Source organism: Hyperolius riggenbachi, chromosome 9 (genome assembly GCF_040937935.1).
Source record: "Hyperolius riggenbachi isolate aHypRig1 chromosome 9, aHypRig1.pri, whole genome shotgun sequence".
Taxonomy (NCBI): domain Eukaryota; kingdom Metazoa; phylum Chordata; class Amphibia; order Anura; family Hyperoliidae; genus Hyperolius; species Hyperolius riggenbachi.
In genome coordinates this window covers 184,329,501-184,352,199 of record NC_090654.1, presented here as the reverse complement: position 1 = coordinate 184,352,199, position 22,699 = coordinate 184,329,501, and the positions used below count along the sequence as shown (strand labels likewise).

The window sequence follows — 22,699 nt, the reverse complement described above, 5'->3', positions numbered from 1 at the left end:
AGTGAAATGAAATTTACTGGATTTACAGAAAGTGTGCAATAATTGTTTAAACAAAATTAGGTAGGTGCATACATTTGGGCACCACAAAAAAGAAATGAAATCAATATTTAGTGTATCCTCCTTTTGCAGAAATTACAGCCTCAAAATGCTTACTGTAGGTTCCAATGAGAGTCTGGATTCTGGTTGAAGGTATTTCAAACCATTCCTCTTTACAAAACATCTCTAGTTTATTCAGGTTTGATGGCTTCCGAGCATGGACAGCTCTCTTTAACTCACACCACAGATTTTCAATTATATTCAGGTCTGGGGGCTGAGATGGCCATTCCAGAACGTTGTACTTGTTCCTCTGCATGAATGCCTTAGGTTTTTTTTTGAGCAGTGTTTAGGGTCATTGTCTTGTTGAAAGATCCAGCCCCGGTGCAGCTTTAGCTTTGTCACTGATTCCTGGACATTGGTCTCCAGAATCTGCTGATACTGAGTGGAATCCATGCGTCCCTCAACTTTGACAAGATTCCCAGTCCCTGCACTGGCCACACAGCCCCACAGCATGATGGAACCACCACCATATTTTACTGTAGGCAGCAGCTGTTTTTCTTGGAATGCTGTGTTCATTTTCCTCCATGCATAACATCCCTTGTTATGCCCAAAATTATTCAATTTTAGTTTCATCAGTCCACAGCACCTTATTCCAAAACGAAGCTGGCTTGTCCAAATGTGCTTTAGCATACCTCAAGCGGCTCTGTTTGTGCTGTGGGCAGAGAAAAGGCTTCCTCTGCATCACTCTGGCATACAGCATCTCCTTGTGTAAAGTGTGCCGAATGGTTGAACGATGCACAGTGACTCCATATACAGCAAGATGATGTTGTAGGTCTTTGGTGCTGGTCTGTGGGTTGACTCTGACTGTTCTCACCATTCGTCACGTCTGTCTATCCAAGATTTTATTTGGTGTGCCACTTCAAGCCTTAACTTGAACTGAGCCTGCGGTCTTCCATTTCCTCAATATGTTCCTAACTGTGGAAACAGCTGAAATCTCTGAGACCGCTTTCTGTATCCTTCCCCTAAACCATGATAGTGAACAATCTTTGTCTTTAATTCATTTGAGAGTTGTTTTGAGGACCCCCCGGATGGTTCTACTCTTCAGAGAAGATTAAAAGAGGAGGGAAACTTACCATTGACCCCCTGAAATTGTCTTTCTCATAATTGGATTCACCTGTGTATGTAGGTGAGGGGTCACTGAGCTTACCAAGCCAATTTGAGTTCCAATAATTAGTTCTAAAGGTTTTGGAATCACTAAAATGACAAATGACAAATGTATGCACCTGCCTAATTTTATTTAAACAATTATTGCACACTTTCTGTAAATCCAATAAACTTAATTTCACTTCTCAAATATCACTGTGTGTGTCTCCTATATGGTATATTTAACTGACATTTTTTTTTTCGTAATAACCAACGATTTATACAGGAAAATCATGACGATTAATAAGGTTGCCCAAACTTTCGCATCCCACTGTACTTGTTTAATAGGACTTAAAAATTTAACCGTTTTTTACACATTATTAAATAAAAAAATAGTATTTTGCCACAGTGTCCCTTTAAATTGACCTATCTTTAATTTTCCTGCTAAAGCCTCTAAAATCTCTAGATATCCCAAGAAGGATAAAAAGAGGCTTCTGTGGAAGTGCCAGAAACGCTTTTTATCATTCAAGCTTATGGAACAGCTAAATAATCATTTTTACATGTATAACTGAAGGTCCTAGAATGAATAAAGATGGCTTTAACACCCCTGAATGAAGTCACTAGTTGGAGATTTTAAATACAGACCTGATCATCTAGGAAAGATCTTTCAAACTGACACGATGTGAAAATACAGCAGTCATATATGGCCTAATAAAGTCTTCTAGTTTGGCCTGCATTACTGAGACTTGGCTGTAAGAAAATTCATGTCCCATGTTGGAAGCTTCCCTGCCATCCAAATTCTCTGTTACACTGTAAAGCAGTGATGATCGAAATCAGCTAATTACGATTACGCTAAATTTTGCGTACATTTTCGCATTTACGAATATATGTAATTATGAATTGATAATTCAATTGACTTTGTGTAACCATTCGTAATTACGGATGAATTTATGCGTAATTTACACATACTTTCATGCTGACTTTGGAGGTGAATAGCAAAGCCCCCATACATGCTATGACTACCAAAATTACTACATATGTTAAGGAGAATAGTGGGTACAAGTCAAAAAAATACATTTTCAAAAAGACTATGCCGTTTTTGAGAAAATCTATTTTAAAAATGCAAAGAAAATGTTTTTTAAACTCACAAAAATAACAGTTTAAAAAACATTTTTTTTTTGTATTTTTAAAATCGATTTTTCTCAAAAACAACAGTCTGTTTGAAAAATTATTGTTTTGCCCTGTACCCACTATCCTACTTAACACATGTAGCAATTTTGGCAGCAATAGTATGTATGAGAGCTTTGCTATTCACCACCAAAATCGGCACAAAATTACGCATAACTTCATGCGTAATTACGAAAGCTTACAGTTGCATACGAAATTTATTATGTTTTTCCCAGAAATTTCACATTACAGTTACGATGCGTAAATGCGAATTACGATGCGTCATTACGCATAGGCGTACTTTCTGCTCATCCTTACTATAAAAGCCAAGGCTGCAAAAGAAGAAGGTTGCTTTATGCTTCAGATCGACATTAAAGACCAGAACCCTTTCTGTAGGTCCCACACAGTCCTTTGAATACCTGACAGACCAGCTATTTGCTGGGAAATACATAAACATATTGCTTATCTGACACTCCAGCCTTTCTCAAGGAAAAACACTGCAACATCTTAGGTATATCCTCCAGGGATATGTTAATGAGTGAGTACATGCCCAGTTTGGGATTTATTGTGAATTAATCCACCTTACCCCTCAAATCATTATAGCTTACCTATTTAAAAAGTCTAAAAGTCTATACTCAAGCATAAACAATCTCTGCAGCTGAGTGCCTACATAGGACATATCTAGGAAATAAATGTGCCTTGAGTATGATTTATATTCATTATGCATAACAACATTTTTGAAAAAAATAAAAAAGGAAAATCTGCTGCACTGATAGGTGGCTCCCATCTTCTCTTTAATAATTTCCATGTTCAAGCCTCACAGCCCCACCAGTCAGTGTAAAGTCATGTCTCCCTACTAGTGACTGACAGCCATAATAGAATAACACTTAGTATGGAGGCATGACTTCAGTTAACAGAACTTTACTCCCAGCATACTCATATACCTAAAGTGGAGTTGTTCACACTGACTGGAGATTGTGAGCACGTTTCCTAGGATGCTGAGCAGAAGATAATGATCTTTTATTTGGTGCAGCAGGTATTTTCTTCTTACTTAGCAAAAGTACCATGTTATCATACAATCATGTAAGTACATAATTCATTTAAAATGCATATTCATAAAAATTGTATCATCTGGGATTTAAAATTATCCTTTTGCCTCATGGTAATATTTCTCTTTTGGGTAAGAGCTGTTAAACCATGCACTGATTTCCATAATCACTCGGAAATGCTTTTGGCAAAGTTCTCTGCGCCTAGTCTTATAGCTCCACATACTTGACCCAGCTATCCAGGTTAGCTAGTTTCACTTTGACTTTTGGATTTTCAGTACTTTTGTATCATATCATTTACAAATGTCATACCCCTGTTTAAATGGTCTTTACTTCCATTTGGGAAAACTACATTTTATTGAAAAGTCAAGACCCTTGGCTTTCATTTTCACTGTGCCTCATGTAGGTGTGATACAGTGTTTCTGGGTATTTACTGAAATCGCACCCTCGCTGTGCTGTGGGCTCAGTCCTCGCTTTGCTCAACAACTTTTTATTCTAACTCTGTGTCCACTTGGATAGTTGAAATTTCACACTAGGACCCTCACCCTCTCACTTCACTCTTTTGGCTTCAGGAACTCTGGTTGCCAAGTTACTGGCAGCCAGGGTTAGTGGACACTCCTCATTCAAACACTCCCTAACTCATGAATGGTGCATTGCACCAATCTGGGCACAGTGCAAATAAAAGCTAAGGTTCTCCACTTTCAAACAATATTTTGATTGACAAAGTTTCCAAAGGGGAGTAAATATCTTGTAATCGGGGGGCAGTCTAATTCGAGAGAAAGTATATTATGTAAGTACCGGATTTTCCTTCCATCATAGAGATTGCAGTGTAAACCTTCTTCTATTTGGGTAAAAGTAGTATGACACCATAGTCAAAATGAAAAAAGCTTATAGCACTGGCAGATATTTTTGTTACAGGAGTTATCTAGAAATAAACATCATGACCAAAAAAAGCCATATTTAAAATATGCATTTTTGGTGGTCTTATTCCTGAAGAGCTAGCTATCAGGTAGGATCTACTTCTGAAATGCTACATGGATAGATCTAGATGACAGCATGAGAAAAGCAGAACTGGTGTACAATAGTTACATCTTCTTGAATGCATGCGCATAATAGGTGCACTTCTTTTTTTTCTGTTTGCTTAGTGGGCTTTAGCATTTTTAGATTTTGACAAGCTTTAACCGACTATTTCCTATGGCTGACAAAGGATTTTCCAGCTTCTGTCTTGCTCTGCTTGCCGCTTTTTCACCCGGTTTTATGTAGGATTTTGAAATGTTGGATAATAAATGTAAATTGTGATTTACATATTTTTAATTTTCAGTTTACGATTTTATACATTTAGTTGAGTTTTGCAAGGGTACAAAAGAGCAAATCTTACTTAGTGAGCAAACTGGTTCCTTGTAATTGTGCTTTTAGTTTGGCCTCTCAGATTCATATTGGCAAGTTAGTGAATCACCCCAGTGTCCAAATGGGTGTTTTTTACCAACACATATTCTCTTGGTTACACACAGTAATTGTTTCCCAAGACTCTTGTATCAAAGTAAAATGTCCAGAGAGATCAATGCAGACTGCTGTTCCTGACCTCCTCCTTAAACATGTTAACTTAATTATTAAGTTTGTGACTAGGGATGATCAATGATATTAGAATTTTGATTGAATGTAGGATTATGCTAATTGCTAATTTAGTACACAAATGTATGCAGTTTGAAAATTGACCAATCAAAGTTTATCTAGGTGGGATTTGATCGGTCCATTTTTAAACTGCATAAATCTGCATACCAAATTTGCACCTCTAATGAAAAGATGTCTACAGTGCCTAATTAATCTATGGAATTTCTTTTGTTGTACACATCCTGGAGTTCTCCAAAAAAAAAAAATAGACAGATGCTTTGGAATTCCTCTAATTCCTCTGCAGAATTATTCTAACTGAGTGGAGTAAACATGATAGCCAGAAAATCATAATTACAGCCAGAAAATCATAATTTTGCAAGGGGGTCTGGAAGGTAACCCCTTGAACTCTCTGTGAGGTTGACATTGCCATAGCTGTTTACAATATTAACATAATAAGAAAAACAGAATAGATGTGTCTAAGCACCATTAGCATATCATGAGAATTTGAGTTAAAACCACAAAATCTTCTTCGCAATATGCAATGTGAACATTTCCATAATTGCTATCTAATGAATTAGTTTGTTTGCATGATATAAATCAATATATATATATATGATAGAACAGCTGTAAGAAGAATAAAGCTGAAATAGATCGATAGAATGGACCTGATTCATTGATATCCTATTGGGTTTTGACTGAAAAACGAAAGTGATCCAGCAAATCTGGCCTTTATTTATTAAAAGTCACCTGCTATTAGTGGCAAAGTCAGAAGCCCTCGCTGAGTTTTACCGCAAGATGTTCTAGAAGGTAAATATATTAGTATTGCCTAATTGCAACCATGGGCATGTACCCACTCTATTAACTTTTTATAAGACCACAAAAACTGTAAAATGTAAAATATATATGTTCACATTCATATAAGATATGTATTTGTTCTAATGTAAATGCACTGTAAACTATTTTTTTTCTCATGAAACTATCACTTACAGGAGGTCGTATTACCCTGACGGCTCTGAACCTCTTACCAAAGTCTTTGGACCAGTCCATCTAGTAATGGGGAATTCTCAAGATTTCCTTTATTTTCAAAAGCTCTTCCTGGATGGCAGTAAAACAGTCCAACTGCCAGCATCTTTGTATATTGTATATATTTTCCAGGGAGTGCTTTTGAAAGATTAGAAGAAATGTTTAGAATACCTGATTAAGAGATGTACTAGTCCACAACTAGGAGGAGCTTTAGAGCTGTCAGATGAATAATACTTTCATTGAGGAACATAGAGAAAGTTAATCAACAGTACATTTACATTTACTCTGGAACTAATGTACATCATATATGTTTGTGTACACGTGTCTAAAATAGGTATGTGTACACATGTTTTTTGGCAATAGTGGTCCTTTAATGAAACCTGTACAGATTTGAAAGGTTTATCTTCTCCAGAGGCCACAGTCAGTAAAAGAAACAAAAGAGAAACATGTTAGAGGAATAGATGCCTTACTATAGTGTAGAATTTACTAGTGTCTTGAAAACTATATCACAGAAGTTAGATTATATTATCAAGGATATATAGTATGCAATAAGGTACATTAATGACCGAACAGTTTTTAGTGTTTTTTCCCTTCTCCAAACCAAACTTTTAATTATCCACTTAGACACCCCACATTAACTGCTTTCCGACCTTGCTAATTGAAATCTACACCCTGTTTGGCACCTGTTATCCCTGCCAGGGCATATATTTCAATAACCGTGCCACATGCTACCGCTGATCGTGCTGCTTTTCTGCCGCTGCAGATCACCCGCTCTGCTGTCGGTATGACAGCAGAGCTCCATGAACTGGTCAGGAGCCAATTTCATTGGTTCCTGACCATGTGATCACTGTGATTGGTTCACAGTGATCACAGGGTCAGGAGCCAATGGAATCGGCTCCGGACTGGCTCACGGACCTCTGCTGTCATACTGACAGCAGAGTGAGTGGGCTTCAGAGATGGGAGAGCGGCACGAACAGTGAGAGAGATGGGTACATGCGTTGGGAAGTCAGTGAGCCAGTTTTCTGACCAAAAAGTTTCTGGTCCTTAACGGAATACTATCAATTAAAACAACTTTTTTTTTAATGCTGTATGTTAGGGCACACATTACCACATTACCACAATTACTAGGAGCAGTTTCCTTCCTCACACAGCTCTGCCTCTCTGCTGCAAATTTCTCCATCAGTTTTAGATACAAAAGAGTCGTGCTCTTAAACCTCATCTACACAGTACAATTTTCCATCTGGATCTATTAGATAATTTCCAACCGGTCCATTTGGAAAATCTATAGCAAAATTGCTCTTAAACAATTTGGATGTCTACACACAATGCAATTTCTTATTAGACCTATTTAATAGATCTGTCTCTCTGATAGAAAATTGTACCCTGTAGATGAGGCTTTATAAGGCTAGACCATGTTACTGCACAGGGGGGTTGCTATCAACTCCTCAGTGTATAGTTTAATAATCACCTTGCTGAAAAAAATCTTATATAGATGGTGGTAAGGGGTTAAAGATTCCAGCAATGTGTGTTTATTATCTTTGCTTCGTTGACTGATAAAGATCCTAATAATGCCTTTGTAAACAGCATCTCTCCCTCTCAGCACAGCACCACATAGCAGCCCACAAACCAAATGCAGCCTGGAGTGAAAAGTCACAAGCAAGCCAGTCAGTCAGGAATAGTGTATACACATCTCCCTGCTAGTTACATAACAGCAATATTACAGCACATCTAGCTATCTGTTACCTGCTCAGATCAGCCTCCTCTTCCTCATGTCTCCTGCATGCTGTGACACAGTGACGCATATTTGTGAGCTGTGTGAGGAATGAAGGATGATTTTTAAGCTGGGTGAATAAACAAAGTGGGTGAATAAACAAAGTGCCCCTAGCACTAGTGGTAATGTGTACCCTAATATAGAGTATTAAAAAAGTAATTTTAATTGATAGTGTTCCTTTATGAGGCCAGAGACTGCTGGCCCCCTGAGCATATCTCTCAAGAGGAGAGGTGACAAAACTACTCACTTACCTACTTATGAAGGATGACCATTTAACTGACTGCACACTTGTTACCTCTGTTCCAACGCCTCTGTATAATAAATATATGGTAGTAGATATATTTACAAGGTAAGTGTTTAAAACCACAATAAGTACTAACACATTTAAAATTAAAACTTTTGCTTGGCTTTGTATGTAGTGGGGAAGGGATGGTCAATGAGCTGGCAATAATAGCAACTTGATCAGCATTTTATGAAAAATGATGCAGCTTGTCAATGGACCAATCAAATTCATCAGATTCTCCATTTTAATGGGCCATTACCAAACTGCATACTATTGTGTAAAACTATCATAAAATTTGCATCAACTCAGACTTATAAGCAGCATTGAGCATCCCTAATTGGGGGTAAGATTAGAACCTCTCAAGTTACCACAGTTCATGTTTCAGCTGGACTGATTTTCCTCACCTTCCTCTTCTTCATGACATGCCAGGGACTCCTGTGAACTTAACTTCCTGTTTCTCCAAAATGAAGTTCATGAACCAGGCGTGCACATAAATTCTTTAGAGCCTGGTTAAAGGGTCATAGGCTTTCGAGTAATTTGGCCATAATATGATATGGATAAAGCGCATCTAAAAGGGGACGAGAGGAGCTGAATGTCAGCAAGCAGGAGTTCCCTGGACGCAATGAAGACAGGAAGTAAGGGGAATCTCCTCAAGAAGTAACAGCAATAGAAACCTGACAGAGGTTTTAACCCTTTCTCATCTTATCTAAAACTAAGAAAACATAGTTCAGTGTATATTTCCATCTTGACATACATTGTCAGTAATAGGATGAAATGTAAGACTTATTAACAACCTTATTTGCTTGACATAAGACAAGCATACACTATTCAATCTTCTGCAAATCAAGTGTATGATATCTACTATCAACGGGAACCACAAGATATTGATCATTCACCCAGTCTACTACCTTGAACTGTTAGATATTTGTCAGTATTTCAGCAGACATCTTGTGCAATATTAATCACATGCTGCCACTGCAAGCTTTTGGATTGTGGAGGTGCCATAGGCTTAGCTGTTTGTACATTAACACAGCTCTACGTTGGCAATGTACTCCATGATTTGCACTGCATTGAACAGAACATTCAAATCACATAATACATTGTCGAGAGCTGTACCAATGTACATTACGCACAAACAGCTACACCTGTGGCCCCTCCACAATCCTGCCAGGCACAACTGATACAAAAAAATGGCCTTTTTTTATAAATGACTGATCTTCTGATCAGACATAAATCAGGAATGACCTAGTTTTTAATAGATTTTTATTAGACTTGACATGTATATCAAATGTAACATGTAATCTATTAAAAAGTTGTATAGTGTGTGCCTAGCTTCACCCTGCTACACAGAATACATATACAGTATGGTTCAAGTCTGCTGGTGTGGAGCCACAGGTCAAGTTTTATTGTACATATCAATGGTTCATTTGGTCCTAACAGAATTTCAAGGATACACTTTCCCATAACACTTTGACTATGTCTGGCTGCCAGACCCATGATGATTTAACAAAATCTATCACTCATTCTGCATGCCATACTCAGTTACAAGGATGAAGCACGCATGCATCTCAAAAACATTCACATCTCTGCTCTGTATGATGTGAATGGCACTCTACTACAAATAGCCAATCTTTTTTAAGTTGAATTTCCCATGAGCATGAAGTTGAGTTTCTTCACTGAAGCTTCACCAGAAACCAGCAGTTTATAGTGTTTACAGCTTATCTACTCGTTGGAAAGTAGTAGGAGGACAGTAGTAGGAAAAATAAGTCACATCTTTCCATTGACTGATTTCACACGCTAGCCGTGGGTCTTCGGGTTCAAAAGTTGCCCTCCTTCCTCAGTGTAATGCTCTGAAGCCCAGACAGCAAATACATTATCTGGCCTTTGGCAAAACTCACTATGCCTCTTTCTATGAGGCTTTGTTGCAGCATCACCCTCCACATGTAAATAACGCAGGTTTATGACAATTGCATACCATGCCAGATACATGTCTGTTGCTTAACAATATTTGTTTTATCTAACTTACAGTAGCATTAAGAATTCAAAATGACTGAGTAGATAAGCTTTAAATGTAACCAAAAGAGCAAGATCTAATTTTAAATATTTGTACTGCTAATCCACATTCTTTTTATCGATTTCCGCATTGTAATCTTATCATTGATTATAGATTATTTTTAAAGCGCTCAAAGGGAAACACATGATTCAGTGAAGTAACTCAAGCTTAACTCCTAAATTTCTTGATTACAGAATGATCTGACTGAACCTTGAACTCTGAGCATGACCTCAGACAACCCAAGTGTCATTGTAAGGGGAACATATGTTTTACTATTTTTTTTTTAAACTTTTAGTTTAGTTTTACACCCTGACTTTACTTCTCTGTTCTCTTTACAATGATGTTTTTATTTTTTTTATTTTGATTGAGTTTGCATTGTGCACACCATAGGTAGAAAAGGGAGCTTACATAGTTTTTGTTTTACTGATTTTTTTCCTTACTTTCCCTCTACCATATCTTAAGGCATTTGCTTGGTGGTCAGATCTTATCGTTGAACATGCAGAGACATTCCTTTCGCTGTTTGCAGTGGACATGGATGCAGCATTGGAGGTGCAGCCACCAGACTCTTGGGACAGCTTCCCCTTGTTCCAGCTGATAAACGATTTTCTCCGCACTGACTGTATGTACCTTTCTATTCACTTTATCACATTTCCTAGCCAGGTTCTGTTGTGATGGTTTTAATATCATGAAGGGCCTACCTCAATAAACTTCATCCTTCCATAGCAGGCATAATTTCCAGGTTTTTTGGCATTCAGCACCACTCTGTTCAGAAATAATATTTATGCAGATGTCAACAAGTTGAATCTTCCACGGCACTGTTAAATCTTTTAGAGACTAGTGCTGCTTGTGAGTTCCTCTCAGTCTGCTCACTTGCAGCACCAATTATGATGATGCTGCTTTTCATATATTTCTGAATACAGCAAGAAACTGGAGGCTTCCTCTGCTGTAATAGAGTAATGTTCCATAGCTCCTGATTTACTATAGCCGTGATCCTGCAAAATCAGCTATTGCCAATTTACAAAAGAGAAAATTTGACAAATGAGAAAATGTGTTAACTGTTCGCTAGCAATGTTTAGAAGATCTTTCTTTTTACATCACAGTAGCCACTAATAATTTTAAAAATGTTTTAAATCATTTGAAACAATAATAATGCTGTTTTGCTACAGTGCCATTTTATGTAAAGCGGACCAGAACTCTTGCACAGCACACAATAAAAAGTCTTTATTCCACATGTAGTTGCTGCATAAACTTCACTGTCTTTTATATTTGTTTAGGCAAATCAGCATGTCTATTTTTTTTTTGTTTTTGTTTTTAGCAACTGTGAATAGACTGCAGAAGAGATCTGCCCAGGCAGCTCTCCATACACTAAACACTGAGGCTTAAATAAACACTATGGCGAAACATTTTAAAATTTAAAATGTGTGCAAACATAAACAAAGAAAAGTACATTTTTTCCAGAGTAAAATGAATAAATTACTTTTCTCCTATGTTGCTGTCACTTACAGTAGATAGTAGAAATCTGACAGAAGTGACAGGTTTTGGACTAGCCCATCTCTTCATAGGGGATTTTCAGGGATTTATTTATTTTTAAAAGCACTTAGTGAATGGCAGTTGCTATGTCCAACTGCCAAAAAAATGTGTATCAAACAGGGAAGCTGGCCAGCAGAATTGTTTAAATCCTTTTTAGGGAATATCTTTATAAAGAATAAAAGCCTTTCTGAGAATCCCCTATGAAGAGATGGACTAGTCCAAACCCTGTCACTTCTGTCAGATTTCTGCTACCTACTGTAAGTGACTGTAACATAGGAAAAAAGTAATTTATGGCTCATTTTACTCTGGAAAAACATACTTCTTATCTGTCTATGTTTGCATTAATTTATGAAGCTCCTATCCATATCAGTGTAAATAATTAGGTATTTGTTTCAGTTGTAATTAACTCTAATAAAATAAGGTTTATGTAACAAAATCCTTCAGTTAAAATACAATTACATTACCTAAAACAAATATATTTAATAAAGGTTATAGAATCAGCAGCACATAGACTAGTTTACTGCAGTCTAGAGGTGGGCGATGCACTTTTTATGCAACACATAGATCAATATAAATATCTAGAGTTATAGTGCACTCTAATTTCACGAGCATAACATTCAGGGCAAAGTCAATACTATTTGCACAACAAGGACAAGACTAAGGGTGCCAACACCAGGTAACACAGTGAGACTTCCACCACAACCACCACTACACACACACACACACACACACACACACACACACACACACACACACACACACACACACACACACACACACACACACACACACACTTTGTCCACGCTCACCTAAGTGCAAGTGTGGAGGACTGGAGTTCTTATACCAAATCTAAAAGGGTGACACACAAAGAAGCTCACATAGCATAATACAGTTTATTTAGTTTATTTATATAAAAGAAGCAATAGTACTGCATGTACATGAGCTATATTGAAACAAGCCTCACAACAGCTCCATCCACCTCCCTTGGAGTCTCCAACAATCTTCTAAAGGTGCATACACACGCACTATGGCCGCCAACGGCGGGTCCGTCAGACCCTCCCGGTGGGCGGACTTTCAGGCGACAGTAGCGCGTGTGTACGCGCTGTCGGCGGACTGATAAGGCTGTTTCTGAGCGATCCGCTCAGCGGAGGGTCTGCCCAGCGGGAGGGTCTGACGGACCCGTCGTTGGCGGCTGTAGTGCGTGTGTACGCACCTTAAGGTGCTTGAGCTGGCCAAAGCATGCATATCGTAGCTCCTTCCTACACATTTGGTCATGTTCAATGACTCATCAGGGGCTGGAGATGCACTCACCTGACAGCCAATAAATGCCCCCTCTAGCTGGCTCAATCCCTTTCTACTATGGAGTTGGCAGTAAGTTATGGCCACACCCCTTTCTCTCCCTATCTTGCCTTCTAAGGGTTGTCTGAGTGAAGTTAGATAATTTTGTTAACACATTGGTAGCGTACACTGTCACTCATGTGCTGTATAGTAAGTACACTCCCAAACCCATGTAATCAGACTCTACAACACTATACTATGCCTGTTTCCTATCCCATCTCTTGTGGACCCCAAGAGACGTTATCAGGCAAGGCATTCTCTACAGGGAAAAACTCTTATAAGTAAATAAAAAACGACATACTGTACACATGCACAGCAGGTTAAATTGGACAGATCACTAAACACACCATTCTATATAAACAAATCCCTTTATACATGTGGACAAAAAGAGGATATAGGACTCTATAGATGTGGACAGCAGGGTAAAATAGGACCATTCTATATATGTTCCAAAGATGCTTACATCTAAACTAGAGTATGCTATCTTCAGGGACTACTTCATGTCCCAATAGGGATTAGCAAGATCCATTATTTATTTATTTTTTGTTGACTTCCTACTGTTGCACACATTCTTTAAATACGTGGATGATAAACATTAACCTTTTTAACCGCACAGACGTGAGTCTCATGTACGCGGCTGGTGCTGCTCTAGCACGGGGGATTGGTGGCAGGGGACAGAAGTCCCATGAGCCAATCCGTTCTTGTGCAGCAAGAATGATCACTGCTTTTTGCAAAAACAGTGATCATTCTCAAATGGTGCTGCCACGCTCCCTCCCACTCTCTAGTTCTTGCCGCTCCTGCTGCTAATCATTAGATTAATGAATGGGAACTGTCACTCATCTCCCCTGTAGGTCAGGTGATCACCGGCATCAATGAGATGCCAGCGTCACTTCCAAAGTAACACAGGCATGCATTACTTCCTATTTGCATACTTATTATACGCAATAGGAAATAATGCTAAAGGACATCTTGTGGCGAAATAGTAAAATTACACCTACAGACATTAGGGAATAAAGTGTTTTTAATATGTATGTCAAGAGGGTATATTATTAAGTATGTGCTTGCAATCAGTGATAGATGTAGAACTAAAAAATGCACCTTTATATCCAAATAAAATATTGTCACCATACATTGTACTAGGGATATAATTTAAACTTTGCAATAACTAAGTCAAGGGGCAAATAAATTGTGTGGCTTTTTTCCACAGTTTTACATTTTATTTTAAAACTATAATGGCCGAGAACTGAGAAATAATGCATTTTTCCCATTTTTTTCTATTTATTTATTCCCATTAAAATGCATTTAGAATAAAATAATACGTAGCATAATGTACCACCCAAAGAAAGCCTAATTGGTGTTATACTAATTGACTCTGAATTCTATTGAAATTGAGAATAGGGCAAGCTTTTATCTTCCTTGTTTTAAAGTAATACTGAACACTAAGGGCCTGAGTTCACTAACGCAGTTGTGCGCATTTGTGTCCGCTTTTCAGAAACATATCAATGTTACAGATGCTGAAAAGCGAACACAACTGCGTACAACTGTGTTCAGCTGTGTTAGTGGGCTCAGGCCCTAAGAGCTGGGACACACTAAAGCATTTTTGGGTATGTTTTTGAAGCTTCAACAATCGCGGGCACTTTTAAAAATGTTTTGCTAGTGTAAGTCAATGGTGTTGAGCCCACTAGAGCATTTGCGATTTTGGGAATCGCAAATGCAGAACATGCAGCATTTTGTGAGTATTTGGGCTCCAATACATAAAGTATATGAGTTACCTTAATCTTTGGAAAATGCAGCAAAGATCACTAACAAAATGCTTATACAAGTGCTAACAGTTGGGATAGCGATTTCTAATGTGCCCCTGCCCTCACTTTTAAAACTGGCATGAAGGAGTTGCGCTGCAGGAAAACATAGATACATGCTATAACAATAATTATATAATGAGAATAATGTCTATTCCTGCCATATATGCATGTTTGTAATAGCTGTGAAATTACCAGAACCACAGCCAGCAAAATACAAGCAGGCGGTTTTTGTGCAAATAATTAGGTCTTACCTGGGTGGCGAGGGGGCATTACCAATCATTGGGAAGAGAGACGAGCAGGAGTTGTACTTGGTACAACAGCCAGGTACAACCTCAGCTCAGGCAAGTTGTACCTGGCTGAGCTGAGGAGCCTGGAAGTCATTGTTTGTGTTGTATAGTATACGAGAACAGAGGCGCCAACAGGATAAAAACACTGTTTAAAACTTATAAAATTGCTTAGGAGGCAGTGGTGGACTTACCCCCTACAAGCAGGCACAACGACTGTGTATTCAAAACAGGTTAAATTTATTGGTACACTCCAGGGTTAGCTTGCAACGCGTATCGCAGGTCAAGCCCGCTTCATCAGGCAAATACAGGAAGGAGTACACAGCAGTATGTCCGGGTAGAACCTGGCGCCTCAGTAAACCTGTAAGTTAGGAAAAATAAAAAATTATATACTTACCCCGGGAGGGGAAAGCATGTGGATCCTAATTAGGCTTCCCCCATCTCCCTCTGCCAGCCCGATCCAGCGCTGGCAGCCCTGAAAAAGCAACAATAATATTTACCTTTGCCTGCATGCGAAGACACACTATTGGCTTTACACTCGGGCTCCGGCAGAAATAGCCAAGCCCAGTCAGGTCCGTTCTTCTGCGCAGGCACAGACGTGCACACCTGTGCAGTAGAGCGGACCCTGTCAGGCTTGGTTATTACCACCGGAGCCCGAGAGGAAGCGGATACTTCGCCTGCGCAAGGCTCCCGGCATGTGGCGACAAAGGGATTTTTGGGGGAGCAAGTGCTGGATCCCCTCTGGTGAGTAGGACAGGGGAAGCCTCTTTAGTATCCAGAGGCTTCCCCTCCCAAGGTAAGTACTTCCTAAGGACACATTTTTTTCCCTTCAGGTACACTTTAAAGCAAATTCACTGTATATGTTTTCTGTTGTTATATTCCATATAAAAAGTCTTCTTTGCAAATAGAATATATTTCTTGGCATGAAAAGTACTTCTTAGATGCTAATATATGGCTTAATTTAGGACTCGACCACTCATTAATTATATTGCTTCAGTAACCAGTATCTCTGGAACTACTGATTACTTTTACATGTAGGGTATTATACATTTTTAAACATATGGACAGCTTACATTCTTAACATTTCTGACAGTCTTTTTAGGGTAGTAAAAAAATCTTGGAGTATTGAGATAGGGTCTCATTTTCTCATTCTCTTGAGCTGGAGAACACTGAACAACATTAGATACTTAAAGTGACATTGAACACAGAACACATAATCAGTGAGTTAATCCCTGTAGAACAGTCGTGGACAGGTGTGTAACTACAAACCATGGGCACCTCCAGCAACAATTGCATGCCCCTCCTCCCTGTGCTGTGCCCTCCCCATGAGTATGACCTTAACATTTCCCCTAGCAAGGATTGCCCATCCAACATCCCCCCATAGTAAGTGTGTCCCTCCCCCACTCCCGATAACATTCATAGCCAGTAACATACCAACCAATACCAAAGTATGGCCAGTATAACAGTCCCTAACAACTACCCCCTCCCCCCCCCACTTACCTCATCACCACAAATAAGTGTACTCAATTATCAAGGGGTGAGCAGCACAAACCAACTTTTAAAGAGTAACTGTTAGCCCTAAAAATGAAATTTAAATCTCTATTGCAATATTTTATTTAGTTTTTAAGTGAGCCAAAAAGGCAATGCAGAAGTGCACGGCGGCGGCTGCTCTGCGGTGGCGGCGCTGGAAGTGCTCCCACTCTCTCTCCGTGTCAGAGCGGTCAGCTGTTTGGGGTGAGAATATATCGGCACCTGGTCCTGGGGGGGAGAGGGGGGTCGGGCAGACATAGGCATGCTCTGCATGCTCAGCAGTATCTGATATGCGGCTTTGCGTCCGGAGCTTGGGGAAAAGGCTACAAAGTAAAAAAATTAGATTGATTTTTAACTTCTGCATTGCCTTTTTGGCTCACTTAAAAAGTAAATAAAACATTGCAATAGGGATTTAAATTTCATTTTTGGGGCTAACAGTTACTCTTTAATGCAATTTTTTTGCAAAGTATGCACGCAGCAGTGGAGACCCCAATCCCCACAAGAAATATATATAACATACAGAGGGGCTGCAGCACACAACAGGAAAAGCAGTGACAGTTGCTCTTGGTTACGCTTTAACGCGCTTAAGCTCACCAACTGCGCCAAAGTGTCCCCGATCTGGTGAGTCCTACTCTAACCATACAATGCTAGTTTTTATCAACAGTCTAGTGGGAACTAATCCAGAAACCCGAGAGTCAACTAAATGGGAGAAAAGGAAATTAAAAACACCTCACCTTCCACTAGCTACCAAACGAACTCTCGCTTGTATGGTTAGAGTAGGACTCACCAGATCGGGGACACTTTGGCGCAGTTGGTGAGCTTAAGCACGTTAAAGCGTAACCAAGAGCCCCTGTCACTGTTTTTCCTGTTGTGTGCTGCAGCCCCTCTGTATGTCACAAATAAGTGTACATAGCTCAGTGCCCTTTCCCACTCCCATGACAACTGTGCCAGTGCACCTCTTTCTCTCCCTTTACTGCACCCCCCCCCCCCCCCTTCTGAAGGTGCAAAGGAATTACACATACCTACTCCAGCACTGGATGCTCTTGACTCTCCTCTGCAAAGCAGCCATTCACTGTGAAACAGCGTCTCTCTATAATGCCCCCAAAGCATGTTAAGTGACATGCATCAGGAGTCTTATGGTTTAATGCAGAACAAAGGGCAGCTGTATTCATGAGAAGAGACAAGCATGCCCAACGCTGCAGATATGTGTTCAGTATTCTGCATTCCCCCCAATGGTCAGTTGTAGAAGCTGTTGTTACTCCATCCCCCCCTGTCTGCATACATAGAAAGGTATTATATCATAGAAACGTTAATTTGCTCCATTTCCAGCAATCATCATCATTGTGAAATATTATCTGTGGGAAGGCAGCAAACCTTGGCAGTTTCATGGAAGAAAAAATAATAATAAATGAAATGTAGTTTTGCATTAATACTTAGGTTCGCTTATGTTCCTTAGATTGGGAGGAGCTTAGTAAATCAGGCTCATTGTATGCCACATAGTTAAACAGTCGGGCTCACAAATGCATCTTAATATTGCCAGTCTGAATCCTTTTTCAACTGCACAATAAATATAGAAAACTGTAAGCTGTCCAATTATGCGTGTGTGTGCGATGGCCTCTAACAGCGACCTCAAATTATTGGATTCGATATAAAGGATCCTCCTCTCTCCTAAGCAACTCCATCTGCTAGACTGAAAGGAACGGGTAGTATTTGCTGCGCTAAGAAGTAAGCCATCTGCTAATCTAAAGATAATTTGCTGCCTTTTGCCTGCTGTCTTGAAAGTATCAGAAGCCAATTTTCTAAACCATTGCTTTTTTCCCCCGAAATATGTCTAATTTAAATGATTTGTTAAATTATGCCTTGCATTGCATACTGGAAAAATAGAAACGATTTATTGCACTAAAACACATCTGTGGCTTTTTAGGATTTGCTTTTTTACACAGATTTACTTAACAGATCACACTTGTATTGATTATTATGTAAATGGATTGGCAAAATTAGAAAGAGGGAAAAAATACTTTGCTTTTAACAGCATGTTATTTTTTTATTGTCACAGATAAATGCAATAATAGCGTACATAAGATGGACAGTTTAATTAAACTTTCTGGTACTTGTAGCAAGAGGTGAGATACATAATTGTTCTCATACTTTAAGAGGAAACTCAAATTCCTGTTTTTTGATAAACTTTGTAGCAGGGATTTTTGCCTTTTATACAGTAGATCATATATGGATTTAAACAAAGCTACATTGTTTTTATCAAATCACATCATTAAAAGTACTCAAAAGTACCCCTGCTAGTGAGGGAAAGGCATGTCTGAGTTAAGTAAACTAAAATACCTAATTTGGTCCCTTACAATTATGATTTCTTGATCACAAACTAATTGAAACTCAGCCTAAGTTAAAATAAGGATGAATTCAACTCTTTTTGATTTTCTTCTCTTTCTTTATTTGTCTTCTGTTTAACAATCCTCTATTCACTGGTCTAATTTTAGGTCAGCTACAACTGCAAGATGTATTAGATTCAAATGAATCTGCTTAGCAAGTAGACAACACTTAGAAAAAAGTAAAAGAAAAGTGTTTCCTATGATTCAGTTGTAAATGGAGCTACAGGAAAAATAAAGCAGGTTAGGCAGTAGGAAAGAGGAGACAGTGGTCCTATTTTTTGACATAAAAATACTTTAACCTTAAGGATTGATTCTTAAACTACCTGAAAACATCACTATTATTTATAATGCTTAACCTATTGGTTATGGTATGGATATACATGTGGTACCACTTTAACCATGTGATATTCAAACGCGTATACCTGTTGCACATAGAATCCATAGGCGTATGTACTTTCAGTTGAATTCTGTGGAAAATTAAATCCAACTTAAAGCCTTTATAGTGAAACTAGTGACCTTAGCCCATTTAAAAACAGGCTAGGTCTGTCAGTAATCCGCCGCGCGCACACACCACCGTCCCTTCTGGCCCCATCCTCCTCCGGCTCTCGGCAGTGTCTCTGCATCTTGTCCATGCACATGCGCAGTGCTAAAAGGCACTGACACACGGACAGATGCAGGGACACTTGCCTTTTATTAGGTAGGATAGTTACAGCCACGTAATTAAACAGTTTTATATCAAATTAACCCGTGCATATCTTTTTTAGTCCATAACAACAGAAGTCATGTGACCACTATATCTTGCCTTTAGCTGGCCCCAGTTTTCCAGTAAAGTCTGACACTTTCAATCTATATCTTGGCAGTCCAGGCCATGCCATATATGTGCCATAAAATTTTGCAAGGAGGTTTAGTTAACAGTCTCATTAACCTGGGACAAAGGGAGTTATAACTGGTAAACCTCCAAAATGTGAAGGCATCCTTGTTTAGTTAATGCAGTATGTATGATACATATTTAATTCTTCTTATTTAAAGCGATTTTTTTTTGTATCTAGATTTAACCTAACAACAGGACCTTAAGTTAAATAGAATCCTGTACTGTGTAGATCCCAAGCTCATCTGGACTGAAAAGTATACAAATGCATAAGGCTTCAGAGAGCAACATTTCCATTTTTACTATTCCTCACGAATCATCCTGAGGTTTTTTTTTTGCATTCATTTATACTTTCTCCTCAATTTGGCTCTTTAAATTCTTTTACCTGACATTTGTGAAGCAGTCAGAAGAAATGCACATATGCTAGGAAGGTACACATTACAGAAGAAAATGTCAGAATTCAGAGTACATTACCTCATTACAGAAGCCTTCCAGCTTATTTGTTGTTGTTTGTTGAACCTGGGATCTGGGGGTCTTGGAGTTATGATTTAGCATTCCTCATATAAAAAGATCAGTACTTTTTTATAGATCAACATTTCCTCATCAACATAGATGACCCTTTTATAAACCTGTAGTAATTCATTGGCAACTGTATGGCTTTGTAACTGGAAATAGTTGGCTTTGGACATCCTGACCTGAGCGTTGGGTTGCCAGCTTTGCTAGGTAATGCATATGCTAAATAAATACTCTATGATGCATTAAATAAACACATCCCTTAACTGTATGGAGTATTTGAGTAGCTATAACTAAATTACTTTTAATTAGTCAGACAGCTAACTAGACAAACAACTTGGGCAGTATCAAACTTTTTAGAAAGGTAGACATTATACATGTTATTTTATCTCTTGCCTAATGAAATGTAGCATTGAGTTTTATAGTGTTAACCTGCTTATACTTAGAACTACTTCTTTGTTACTGTTTTATAGTATAGGAGGTTCCCACAACATAACAAAATGAAAAATACGGTATTAGTGGAAGTGGAGGACATCCCTATAAATTCAATAAATAAACCTAATAACATGCAAGATTTTTTTATTTATTACTGTAGCACTAAACAGCATGCTTAAGGGGGTTCTGCTCCCCTTTTCAGACACCAGTACCACTTGAGGCAGAAGAAAAGTATTCATAGGCACCTAAAACACCTGTAACTCTTACAGGCTTTCACACAAGCTATTTTTACCTCTAGTTACACTACTTTTTTGAGTGAGTATGGTATCTGGAAAGTCACTTTTAAGAATTTAATTTAAAGTGAACCTTAAGTCAGAAAAAAAAATGAGTTTTACTCATCTGGGGCTTCTACCAGCCCCCTTGCAGCAGTCCTGTGCCCTCACAGCCACTAACTAATCCTCTGGTCCCCCGCTGCCAGCTAGTTTTGTTTTTGCCGACAGGCCCGTCAGGACTGGCCACGCATAGCTTTTTCTGCATTCCTGACTGCGATTAGTGCTATTGCAGGCCGCAACGCGTTCAAAAATACGCGTTGCCGCATATCTATGCGTTCGTAATGCGGCAACGTGTATTTTTGTACGCTTTGTGGCCCGCAATATCGCTAATTACAGCCGTGAACACGGAAAAAGCTACGCGTGGCCAGTCCTGATGGGCCTGTCGGCGAAAACGAAACTAGCTGGCCGCGGGGGACCAGAGGTTTAGTGAGTGGCTGCGAGGGCACAGGACTGCTGCAGGGGGCTGGTAGAAGCCCCAGGTGAGTAAAACTAATTTTTTTCTGGCTTAAGTGTCCCTTTAAGTTAACTTTTACTCTTATTAAATTAGTTGATATTCTGTTAAATTATCATTTTGTTTGCCAAAATCTGTTTATTAAGAAAGCAATGCCCGTTTTCTGTGCTGTTTTATTAATACATTATGCTTTACAAGTAACTACATTATGATATGCTTACAATTCTAGATAATTTATGCAATGGAAAATTCCACAAACATCTTCAAGACCTGTTTGCTCCACTTGTTGTCAGATATGTCGACCTCATGGAGTCCTCAATTGCACAATCAATTCACAGGGGCTTTGAGCGTGAATCGTGGGAGCCAGTAAAGTAAGGAACCCTTTGATACAATCGGAGTTTTGTAGCAGATGGATGGAGGTTCTTGCTCAAATGGAAATATTCATTCTATATTCTCACTAGTCCCAAATCGTCTGCCAGCATTTTTTTTTGTGTGTGCCACGTTTTATGTGTTAACAAAAATTATTGCTGAGAACTTAGGGTTGTTCAACTTGATATGTTTTATGCAGATTAATTTGTGATAAGCTCTAAAAATGAGTTGCATATTATTTCTAGTTTGTAAACCTAACCTTGATATAGTTCTGTATAAATAGCTTATTTTAGATTACTGAAAATACTGTGCTCCGTCTCACAGTACGTGGGGCTTGATTCAATTGTGAATAGAAAAAAAGGCAAATAAATGCTAAACAGTGCAATGCACACAACCAAACACAAGAGTTTGTGACATGCAAACTGCAGGCAGTCATCATGCAATCATCAGACAAATACATAGCTACTTTTAACAGAAAGTCATTCATTTTTTGACATGTTAATGGTAATTTTTTCTAATATTGTCAATATTTTTCATTTTATAAAACCACAACAGTCCTTTGGGTAAGATTGTTGTTTTTATAATATAAATATAGTATTATAATATAAATGACACCCATTTGTGCCCAGATTTCTGTTTTCAATTCTCTGGCACTCCATTGTTTGAAGAACTATCCCAGCATCCGCAGCCATCCTCCCTTAAAGCAGACCTAAACCAAAAACAAGCATTT

The 22,699-nt window shown here is 38.7% G+C and overlaps 1 protein-coding gene across 20 annotated transcripts in view; it reads left to right on the top strand.

Annotated features, from left to right (window-relative positions):
• Window positions 1–22,699, top strand: part of CADPS (calcium dependent secretion activator) — a 769,567-nt gene that overhangs the window by 543,567 nt on the left and 203,301 nt on the right. For all 20 annotated transcript variants that reach the window (XM_068253773.1, XM_068253774.1, XM_068253772.1 and 17 more), the window contains 2 exons: window positions 10,596–10,752; window positions 21,830–21,971. In XM_068253773.1, coding sequence (XP_068109874.1) covers window positions 10,596–10,752; window positions 21,830–21,971 — 299 coding nt within the window. The remainder of the gene's footprint in view (window positions 1–10,595; window positions 10,753–21,829; window positions 21,972–22,699) is intronic.